General features: G+C 46.0%; 1 protein-coding gene and 1 pseudogene across 1 annotated transcript; one reads left to right on the forward strand and one right to left on the reverse strand.

The window, feature by feature from the left end:
* The first annotated feature begins 2,185 nt into the window (after positions 1 to 2,185).
* LOC119352550 lies at positions 2,186 to 3,312 on the forward strand. Its single transcript, XM_037619141.1, has 3 exons — positions 2,186 to 2,317; positions 2,399 to 2,517; positions 2,824 to 3,312. Exons 1-3 carry the CDS (start codon positions 2,194 to 2,196, stop codon positions 3,223 to 3,225), a joined length of 645 nt encoding a protein of 214 aa, XP_037475038.1. The 5' UTR covers positions 2,186 to 2,193; the 3' UTR covers positions 3,226 to 3,312.
* Positions 3,313 to 7,828: 4,516 nt separating this feature from the next.
* Positions 7,829 to 10,770, reverse strand: LOC119358520 (annotated as a pseudogene).
* Between the last annotated feature and the right edge of the window lie 1,138 nt (positions 10,771 to 11,908).

Here is an 11,908-nt window from a genome sequence, read left to right on the forward strand (position 1 = left end):
CTCTCTTCCGTAGAACCAACTCGCCGGGATGTGAGAAGAGCACCACCGTCCGCACACCCATTGCGCGCGCACGGGTGTCGCCGCCGCCGCCGCGGCGGCCTTGCGTGCACAGGGTCTCCTCGGGCGGCGGTAGGGCTAGAGTCCGCCGGCGTCGTGACGGGGTTGGATCTGGAGATGGGTTCTCTCGTTGTGGGACTAGGCCTCGGGTGTAGGCCGTTCTGCTAGGCGGCGGCCGATGTGTAGATGCCTAGATGGACAGATCTCTCTTCTCTGTAGTGTAGTCCGAATGTGTAGTTCTGTACTTCTGTAGTCATGTGCAGTTTTGTTCATGCTGATTTTAGTTACTACTCCTTGACTCACACTATACTACAGATGGGATTATGAACACTATACTATAGTTTTGTTCTTGCTGTTAGTGTAGAAGAGTTTTGTACTTCATACTGTTTCTTACTGACTGAGTGCTGAATTACTTATGTTTCTTGTTGTGTTCATTGTCTGATTGTAGGCCTCGGCGTGTCAAGCACAACATCAACAGCCCATGGACAAGCTGCCATTGCGAATGCGAAATCAAAAGACCCAGGATGGAAATATTGCATTTGCCCGGATGAAAACAAGAAGAATTCACTTAGGTGCATCTATTGTAATAATCTGTACACCAATGGTATTACTCGGATCAAGTTCCACCTTGGAAACATTCCGAATTCCGGTGTTCTACCTTGCACAAAAGTGCCTGCTGATGTAAGGGATGAAATTGTTGAGTATTTGACAAGGAAGGGTGAGAAAAAGGCAATAAAGGTTACAGAGCAGAAGAGAAGGAGATGTGAAGTGGACTTGAGCCACTCAGAGGGGGAAGGTGCTAGTGACTCAGATGGCACAAACAATTCTGTTCTTGTGCTGAAGTCAGCGCGTGGCACAACGTCTAAATCCTCAAGTGGCCCTATGGAAAAGTTTTGCAAATTGACACCCAAAGAGGCTATTGCTGCAAGGAAGGAAAAAGCTGCTGATAATATCCAATTAAAGCTGACAACTGGGAGAAGAGAACAAAAAAGGATTCGTGCTTGTGAGTACATTTGCCAATTCTTCTATGAAGCATGCATTCCCTTCAATGCAGTCACACTTCCAAGCTTTGACCTTATGCTTGAGTCAATTGGACAATACGGCGAAGACCTAGATGGTCCTAGTCCTTATGAAATGGGCGGGCCATACTTGAAGAAGAGGAAGAAGAGAGTGAAGGATTCCTTCAAGGCACACAAGGAACATTGGGAGCTCACTGGATGTACAATCATGACAGATGCATGGACAGACATAAGAGGAAGAGGGGTAATGAACTTGGTGGTTCATAGTGCTTATGGTGTAGTTTTTCTTGATTCTGTGGATTGTTCAGCTGCTAAAAAAAATGGTAAGTACATCTTTGATCTTGTAGATCGTTGCATAGAAGAGATTGAGGAGAAACATGTAGTTCAAGTAGTGACTGATAATGCAAGTGTGAATCAAGCAGCATCTAAGTTGTTGAACGCAAAGCGCCCCAAGGTATTTTGGAATGGTTGTGCTGCCCACTGTATAGATCTGATGCTAGAGGACATTGGGAAGCTGCCATCAGTTGACTCCACCATTACAAAAGCTAGAGCTGTGACGGTTTTCCTTTATGCACACACAAGGGTTTTGAACCTAATGAGGGAATTCCTTAGTAAAGATTTGGTTAGGTCTGGTATTACAAGGTTCGCTACAGCATACTTGAACTTGAAAAGCATGCTGGACAACAAGAAACAACTCCAGAAACTATTTAGATCAGATGAGCTTGATGAAATGGGATATTTAAAAAAGGTTAAAGGAAATGAAGCTAGCAAAACTGTGCGCTCTGAAACTTTTTGGAGAGGAGTAGACATTGCTGTCAAGTTCTTTGAGCCATTGGCTAATTTGCTCAGGAGGATGGACAGCGATGTACCGGCTATGGGATTCATATACGGCGCCTTTTTGGATGCCAAGCAAGAGATCAAAACTAAGTTTGAAAATGAACAAGGATCTTGTTTTCAGGAAGTGTTGGATATTGTGGATAAAAGATGGGACAGCAAGTTGAAGGGGCCACTACATAGGGCTGGATACTTCTTAAATCCATACTACTACTATGAAAACAAGAAGCAAATTGAGTTAGATGGATCATTTGAAGATGGGCTTGTAACTTGCATGGAAAAAATGGTTGAAGATGTTGTCCTTCAAGACAAAATCAATGATGAGCTTGTGGCATATCGAAAGGAACAGGGGACATTTGGAAGAGAAATTGCCAAAAGGCAGCGGAGAAACAAAAGCTTTGATCCAGGTGCATATTCACATTTTTATCAATTCTCAAATCTGATCTTACAATGGTTTATTAACTATGGTTTTATACTTTTGAATGAAGCTCAATGGTGGTCCAGTCATGGGTCAGATTCACCAAATCTCAGAGTATTGGCGATGCGGATTTTGAGTTTGACATGCAGCTCCTCCGCTTGTGAGAGGAATTTTAGTGTTTTTCAGCAGGTAAGAAAGAAGTACAATTTATCCTGTTCTCAACTTCTCATATTAGTGCCCTTGAAAAATATTTGCCTATGTTATGCTAGCAAACTTGATTTGTTCTCAACTTCATAGAAGTGTCCTGTTGTCCTTGTTGTAAATGTACGCAATCCTGGTGTTCGTGTTGCTTGATATGAATTGATGGCTGGTTTGTGCTGTACAGTGTATAACTTTCCTTGATGTAGAATATATTTCCTTGCTTCCTTACTGTGATAACATATTTGTTTCCTTGCAAACTTGCCATGTTGCTTACTTGGTTGCTGTTACCTATAGATTCACACAAAGAAACGCAACAGGCTGCTTCATAATAAAATGAGAGACCTTGTTTTTATCAAGTTCAACTCCAAACTCAAACAAAAGAGAAAGATGAAAAACAGGGACCCGATTGTGGACCACACATTTGTAGATGTTGTAGAAGATGAAGATAATGAGTGGATCACAGGTATTGTGCCTCATGAACCTGATGAAGTTGTAGAAGTTGCAGCATCAACATCACAAGGAGCAGTTGGTGCATCAAAAAGAAAGAGAGCGTCCCAATCTCGCCCTCGGAAGAAGAAAAAACTGCTCCCTGTTTTTCGTGAAGATGAGTTGGAGTCAGCTAGTTCTTCTTCTGAATCGGAAGATGATGCCATGCATTCACCATCTGGTTCATCAAATGAGAGTGATTCTGAATAATTTCCAAGTTGTCGTTGTATTGTATTGTTTACTTGTTGGCTTGTTGCCTTGTTGGCTAGTTCATCTTTAAACTGATATGTTGTACTATTGTCGTCCTATGGCAGTTGTTGTTGCCCTTCTAGTTTTTTGGACAAGTAATTTCGCATGTGTCGCTATGGACTGTTGTATTGTTATGTTCTCCATCTAGTTCATCATAAAACTACTATGTTGTATTGTTATTGTTGTTCATCTTAATTAGTTATGCATGTATGGCTCCTGAAAAAAAATATTAGATGTTGAAATCCTTATTTTTTGGGATATATTTGGCTTTTTTTTAAAACGCTATTTTGAATATAGCACGCTATAGCATGCTATAACTTGTATAGCATTTGGAGAAGGGCCACGCTATTTTAAATAGCATGCTATTCAAAACATTGATCATAACACATAGTAGGTGACTATAGACTTGCAAGATAGGATCAAGAACACACATATATTCATGAAAACATAATAGGTTCAGATCTGAAATCATGGCACTCGGGCCCTAGTGACAAGCATTAAGCATAGCAAAGTCATAGCAACATCAATCTCAGAACATAATGGATACTAGGGATCAAACCCTAACAAAACTAACTCGATTACATGATAAATCTCATCCAACCCATCACCGTCCAGCAAGCCTACGATGGAATTACTCACGCACGGCGGTGAGCATCATGAAATTGGTGATGGAGGATGGTCGATGATGACGACGGCGACGAATCCCCCTCTCCGGAGCCCCGAAAGGACTCCAGATCAGCCCCCCCGAGAGAGATTAGGGCTTGGCGGCGGCTCCGTATCGTAAAACGCGATGAAACTTTCTCTCTGATTTTTTTCTCCCTGAAAGCCAATATATGGAGTTGGAGTTGGCGTCAGAGGGTCTCCAGGGGGCCCACGAGGTAGCGGGGCGCGCCCAGGGGGAGGGGGCGCGCCCCCCACCCTCGTGGACATGGTGTGGGCCCCCTGGTCTTCATCTTTGGCGAGGATTTTTTATTATTTTTATAAGGCATCCCGTGGAGTTTCAGGTCATTCCGAGAACTTTTGTTTTCTACACATAAAACAATATCATGGCAATTCTACTGAAAACAGCGTCAGTCCGGGTTAGTTCCATTCAAATCATACAAGTTAGAGTCCAAAACAAGGGCAAAAGTGTTTGGAAAAGTAGATACGACGGAGACGTATCAACTCCCCCAAGCTTAAACCCTTGCTTATCCTCAAGCAATTCAGTTGACAAACTGAAAGAGAAAAAGAAAAACTTTTACAAACTCCGTTTGCTTTTGTTGTTGTACTTATGTCAAGCCAGCATTCAGGTTTTTAGCAAATATTATAACTAACCACATTTGCAATAATTCTCAGGTCTCATGTTTACTCATATCAATAACATAATCAGCTAGCAAGTCATAATAATAAATCTCGGATGACAACACTTTCTCAAAATAATCATAATATGATATAACAAGATGGTATCTCGCTAGCCCTTTCTGAGACCGCAAAACATAAATGCAGAGCACCTTCAAAGATCAAGGACTGACTAGACATTGTAATTCATGGTAAAGGAGATCCAATCATAGTCATACCCGATATAAATTAACAATAATGAATGCAAATGACAGTTGTGCTCTCCAGCTAGTGCTTTTAATAAGAGGGTGATGACTCAACATGAAAGTAAATAGATAGGCCTTCGCAGAGGGAAGTAGGGATTTGTAGAGGTGCCAGAGCTCGATTTTGAAATAGAGATTAATTATATTTTGAGCGGCATACTTTCATTGTCAACGTAACAACTAAGAGATGACGATATCTTCCATGCTAAACAAATTATAGGCGGTTCCCAAACAGAATGGTAAAGTTTATACTCCCCCTCCTCCACAAGCATCAATCCATGGCTCGCTCGAAACAACGAGTGCCTCCAACATTCAACGGGTCCCAGGGGGAGTTTTGTTTGCAATTATTTTGATTTAGTTTGCATAAAGCATGGGACTGAGCATCCCAGTGACCAGCCATTTTCTCGTGAGTGAGCTCTTGAGAATAACCCGCCTAACACGGAAGATAAGGGCAGCACTAGTTGATATATGAGCTATTCAAGCATGCAAAATAGAATGATTATTTGAAGGTTTAGAGTTTGGCACATACAAATTTACTTGGAACGGCAGGTAGATACCGCATATAGGAAGGTTTAGAGTTTGGCACATACAAATTTACTTGGAACGGCCGGCAACCACCCCTGCTACGTCGAGGTGATCATCGCGGCCGCTTCGCCACCGCGACCGCAAGGTGTTCGACCTTTTGCCAACAAAGGTATGGACAGTGGAGACGAGTTTTTCTTCCATCACTTCCTTTGTTCATCGGACGATTCGTCGTCGGATGATGAAGAACTTGTGGTGGCTGCACTGGTCGTGAACGACCATATTCAACGGCAGCTTCCTCGGTACAGGGGGTCACTCCCTGGCAAGGCTCCCAACCTGAACCGCAACAGGGAGAAAGGCCACGCCCTGCTCTATGCCGATTACTTTGCCAACACCCCGCTCTTCAAGCCGGATAAATTTCGTCGCCGTTTTCGTAAGGCAAGGCATGTGTTCAATCGTATCCGAGAGGGAGTGGTTGCTCATGACCCATACTTCGAGTGCAAGACGGATGCCCTTGGCAAGCTTGGATTCTCCTCTTACCAGAAATGCACCGCGGCCATCCGCATTTTTGGGTTGGAAGTAGTTTGATGCAAATTTTGGCATTTTTGGTCCTCACGGACAGGATGGGGCAAATGGATGCGGCCCAGGACAGGCCCGGACACGACCCCAAACCTCTACCCAAACGGACCGAAACCGAACAAAACGGACGTCCGTTTGGAGTCGCGCGGTGGAATTGGCCTGACTGCCCGAGCATGTTTCCCACTTGCCCTGCATGCTCGTCTGACGCGCTAGCTAACGACTGAACTGCATGCACGTACACTATGCACAGGCGAGTGGTCAGACCAACGATCGATGGCACGACGACCGGCCGCATCCTTCACGGATCACGCGCGGCAGAATCCACATGCTACATACGTACGGTGCCTGCAATTATTTCCGGCCAAGATTCGTCGGTGCATGCGTTGGCAACGGCAAACGAATCTAGCTGTACACAGGGCCTACATGATTGCAGGCAGTCAGGTACCAAATTGCAACTCCATTCACACACAAACTAGGCAGACCTCCACGTTGTTTTTCAATGCACGGTTGTTTTTCGCAGGTGAGACCTCCGCTCTCCCCTTTGCCGTCAGCCGGGAAATGCCCACACAGCTAGCAGACGGCATTAGCACGGGGTACGGGGTACTCAGTACATCGCTGGCCAAAATGTACAGTCCCCGCGCAAAAAAATAAAGAGAATTACAATGTCATCAGCGTATGTCACCAGCACACAAGCACTACTTCTTTTCAGTCCAAGATTTCAACGTAACCACGCTGCTGCTGCATGCATGTGCACGTAAGTCCATCGCGTACTATTTATCCGTGTCCACATCAATATCTTCCACATTGTTTCAGCCATGGATCATAGATCCATATTATTCCGGGATCATGGTGCCATGGATGGAAGAAAACTTATGCTTAGTGTTCATGGCAACTGCATCTGAAGCAGTCCGCTCCCCTGGGCAACTTGTGCTTGATGCCATGTGGGTACCATTTGGTTCGTCTGTATGGATAGAGAAACTAAAAGACGCCCTAGCTAGCCAGCTAGCTAGCCCTCAAGTTCATAGGGAAATCATGCATGAAGCTGTGGATCTTGAGTATCCTCCTCCGTAGAATATTTTCCTTACGCACGAGTTGAGTTATGTTAGTTGAACTCCTGTGTTTTTCGACAGCCCAACTGAACCGCACAGTAGTAAGTCCAATTCTATAAGTATGTGATGTTTGTGACGGCAGATTCGTTGGTACGGAGTGATCAATATTAGGTCACCAAACTGGTACTAGTATTTATTTTAACGGTAAGGCATTTTCTATTCATGCAAAAAAACACACTAAAGGATATTTTCGGGAGATCGAGATTTTCCCAACCAACGTAGGTTCGGCATCTATTCCTGTCATGCAGACTAATTCACTCACCGGCAAAGCCGACACTAGCGGCAATATTTCGCTTGGCATCTATGCGCTGTCATGAAAAAATACATGCATACTGCTCCCTCCGTTTCTAAATATAAATTTTTTTAGACATTTCAAATTGACTATAACATACGGATGTATGTAGACATATTTTAGAGTGTAGATTCACTCAGTTTGCTCTGTATGTAGTCACTCGTTGGAATCTCTAAAAAGACTTATATTTGGGAACGGAGGGAGTAGGAGTGTAATGAATAGACAATGGCCGATCCATGTCGATTGATTAGTCTCGTGACTAGGAGTCAAATCTACGCAAGATGCTCATCAATACTGAGCAATAGCATGCAAAATTACTGCGACCGAGCTGGGTGCATGCATTTGGAATTAAACATACACTAGAGTTCAACACCTATTTTTCATACAAAAACACACACCGATTCAGCTATTCTAAAACTAGCAATAACAACAATAATGCAACATAGGTTTTGAAAAAAAAAATCACTTATAAACCAGCAAGACTATCGAGGGTATCTCGCGGATAACGCGAACTCTTCTTCTAGGCTATAACACCTGCTTACTTCTCTTCGATTTGCTCCATTGCTGGTCAAATCACCCATGACATGCTCCTTGGGTGCTTGGAGAGCTTCCAATGCCATCTCCACTTGCCTCATGGTTGGTCGCTCCGTTGCTATTAGTTTCACGCACGAGACAGCCAGAGTGGCTACTTCTTTCACTTCACTACCTCCCTCGTCCAAAACTTGCGGATCGAGTATTCAGGTCAGATTGCCTTCTTCAAGTAGCTCAACAAATTGCATGACAATCCAATCTCCTTCAGACGACATACACAAAGATAGATGGCCTCTTCCTTGTAAGTAACTCGACAAGAAGGACTCCAAAACTATAGACATCGCTACTTTCAGTTAGTCGTCGTGTGTAAAAATACATAGGGTCTAAATATCCGATAGTTCCTTGCACCACCGTTGTTGTTCCAGTTCGATCTTGAATGTACCTTGAAGCTCCAAAGTCCGATACTTTCGCTGTCAAGGCATCATCAAGGAGTATATTGGAAGGTTTAATATCTCTGTGGATTATGGGGACTGAAATGGCAGAGTGAAGATAAGCTAGAGCTTTGCTTATTTCACTTGCGATCCTTAACCTATCTTTCCAAGATAGTGATCTTGGTACCTCCGTGTGAAGATGGTCACTGAGTGTTCCATTGGAAATGAACTCATAAGCCAATAATGGGACTTCTGTCTCGAGGCAACAACCATGAATCTTCACAATATTCTTATGGTTGATTTGTGAAAGTATTGCAACCTCATTAATGAATTCGTCGATTTCTCTATCAATATTCTTATGGTTGATCCTTGATTTCTTGATGGCCACAACATGCAGATCTGACAGAATTCCTTTGTAGACAGTGCCATGCCCTCCACCGCCGAGCCTACGGGCTTGATCAAAATTGTTAGTAGCATTTTCCACCTCCTCTAAGGAAATGATCATCCTCTCCGCAATGTCTGCCCTATGAGATACCAACTGTTTCAAAAGTTGACCACGGTTTTGAGTAAAGAATTTCCTCCTCAACGTCTTCGCCTTGCGTTGCTTAAGATCACGGGCTATTAGGAGTGCACCAAGAACCAAAAGTAGAACGCACGGGCCACTAGCAACCGACAACCCAATGATTAATCTCAAATGACGATGACCTGAAAATTAAACAGTACACATCATATTTTACTCAAGGGTATATCTAGAAGGAACTGCGTCAGGAATAATTAACGTTAGTTCTTCCATTGCTTGCGCTCAGTATACTTATAAAAAAATGTTAGACATGTAACGGTGGTGCTCGATCGTACCTGTGTTTAAAGCGGGCTTGATGCAGCCGTTGCGTACTCTGGGGTTGCCATCGGTCCCTCTGAGGCAGTGGCAGTGGAACGTCCCTGGAAGTTCTTCACAGTCACCGAAGCATCCATGTTCTTCTTTTCGATCACACTCCTTGATGTCTATAAATGTAAATAAACCATGTTGCTCAAAACTGGCTAGGCGAAAAGTAAAAGAAGGAAGAAGTAACACATATAAGATGTCAATTTCGCTATTCCTCAGTTGCATGTTTTTACAAATTGCGTCAGTGAATTATCGGTAATGCTACATCTACGTAAGAGTAGTTACGTGTTTTACGTAAAAGGCCACATGGATGAAGCATTATTGGTGAATTATTGCCGGGACGATAGGCAGCACCCAAGGCCAGGCCGGATGATGCGGCCGGCAAGGCCTTGTCAGGAGTGAGCCGGACCCGGAGACGGTGCGGCAGTCAAGTCGGAGGTTTGAGATGGGGACGACTCACCATGATGTCTCATGGCAGGGCTCGAACGGGATCTCGCCGGAGAAAGGCAGGGGCCGGGTTGGGGGAGAAGAGGAAAAATATAGACTGTATAATTCAGGGGTCGGTTGGAGGAGGAAGATGAACATTAGCCCTTGGATTTCAATCATACGGCCGAGGAAATGGACTGAAACGATACGCTTTTTCAGGCATCTGAGGCATAGCCGCATAGGTGCTCCCATAAGATGTGCATACCTTGGCATCCGCCGCTAAGGTAAGGGTTGCCGTCATAGCCCTTGTTGCACTCGCAAGCATAGCCTTTGAGTGTAGGACTTGTTATTTCGCTTGTCGTGTCTGTGCACCGACTGTTGGTGCTCTTGCAGATGGTCCGGGCAGCGTCGGCGGGGCAGGCCCGCGTCCGCGTGTTGTAGTCAACCGGACCTCAGAATCACGGGGACCTTCAGCTCTGCAGCTGTCCTTCCCAGCGCGAGATCACTGATCCGGTCCTTGTTGAGCCAAAGCCAACCCGCCTCCGCGATGATCACGTTCACCACGTTCGCCTCGTCCGGCAGGACCATGTCCTTTCTCGGCTTCGGCAAGCCGCTGTCGACCCGTTTAAGCTGCAAGCTGTAGGACGCGTAGCCCACGGAAATGGACGACTGGCAGCAGCCGATGTTGGAACACATCTTGCCGTGGATCTCCAACAAAGTGGCGGAGCAGAAAGAGGCACAACCGTTAACGATTAGGCCTCCGCGGCTGCTCCTGTTGAGCAGCGTAACCTGCACGTTGCACCCCGTGAGGATGAGCTCGTTTCTGAACTCTCGAAGGGTGTAAGGCAGCATCCCACCGATGGAATCACCGTCCAGGCTCCAGCTCCATTGGTCGCCGGAGTCGCTCATGTTTATGTTTATGGAGTGCACTCCGTGGTTGATGAATGATGACCCGCATAGTGGTATCCTTGAGGGAGATGCTGGCGACCTCAAACGCGCCGGTGCCGCCCTCGCCGAGGAGCAGCCGCGGCGGCTTGCTTCCGTGGTTGCAGGTGAGCTTGAACCCCGGCCAGTAGCACCTGGCCGGGCCCATGCCGAACGGGTAGGGCACACTGACGTTGCCACAGGTGGAATTGCAGTTCGGCATCGTCATCGGCGGATCGCCGCTGGTATCGCGATCAGCAGCAACGCTGCAATGGATACCCAGCTCGTTAGCATCAAGGCGGGAGTAGGGAGATGGATCATGTCTATCTGTGTACTTGGTAATTTTAGTGTTTGTGTGTGCTGCTGCTATATATAGTTGTGCAACTACGCACCACCTCGATCAATTAATAAGAGAACGTAATTGGGTCATAATTTAGGAAGCCAAGCAAAAGCTATGTCTGCTACCACTAGATCCAACGAAGAATCCAAGAAGCACCTAATTTAGCCAAGTAACTCTTTTTTTTTTGAGGAAGTAGTTAAATAACTTATATATCTGTGGTCTGTCGCACTCCGGACACATGATCGAGTCATTACCCAATGCCGCGTTGCCCGTACGTAGGATTCGTCCGCTGGTCGTGTTGATCGGCTGCCCTAAAGAATCTCTTTTCCGATTCTTTGATCCGGATTTCTCTTTTCCGTTGGTCGTGTTGATCGGTATTTTTTTTTAAATCTAAGATTGGTCTGTGTCGCCCACCGCACGTCGACCTTCGCTCTACTCCGACTATGGCGTCGACTACACCGACCTCTGCTCCGACTGTGCGACTCGGCGTGGTACGCGGCATCCGAGGGACGCCCGTCATCCGTCGTTCTGCCTGTCGTTCTCCGTCGGTCCGTCAACGCATGTTGCTCCGATCTGATCGTGGCCTCCACCAACTCTCGCCGCCGCTCCAGATCTGACACGGCGTCCCAGGATTCGATTCATGCATGCTCACGATGTACGATGCTGGTCAGTCGTCCGCGTGGCACGAGGCCAACCCACGCCGTCGCGCGCCCCACTCAGGCGTGGTTGGCGTTGGTGCAACCGGCTGCTCGTGTCGACTCACTGGACCACACATGTCCGTGCGTGGCTCAAGTATGGTTGCGATACGTGGCTACTCGCGCCTGCGTGTTTCCACCAAGTTGCATTCGGTCACGTCCGTCCTACGCAGGCCATGTGGACACTTCAACTTAACAGGTGTTTGGACTGATCACCCGAGCGTACGCAATCCGGTTCATCCACACCGTGCGGTTGACCCGATTGGTTGTTCGCGCGCGTCTTTTACATGTTTATGTGAAGATCGTCACTGAGCACGTGCATATCCGTCGAT

This window comes from Triticum dicoccoides, chromosome 2A, assembly GCF_002162155.2.
Source record: "Triticum dicoccoides isolate Atlit2015 ecotype Zavitan chromosome 2A, WEW_v2.0, whole genome shotgun sequence".
NCBI lineage: Eukaryota > Viridiplantae > Streptophyta > Magnoliopsida > Poales > Poaceae > Triticum > Triticum dicoccoides.

Coding starts and splice junctions, on each gene's coding strand:
- LOC119352550 (XM_037619141.1), top strand. CDS start 2,194: ATGGTTGAAGATGTTGTCCTTCAAGACAAAATCAATGATGAGCTTGTG. Junction 2,318..2,398: donor AAACAAAAGCTTTGATCCAG/GTGCATATTCAC, acceptor TTTTGAATGAAG/CTCAATGGTGGTCCAGTCAT. Junction 2,518..2,823: donor ATTTTAGTGTTTTTCAGCAG/GTAAGAAAGAAG, acceptor TGTTACCTATAG/ATTCACACAAAGAAACGCAA.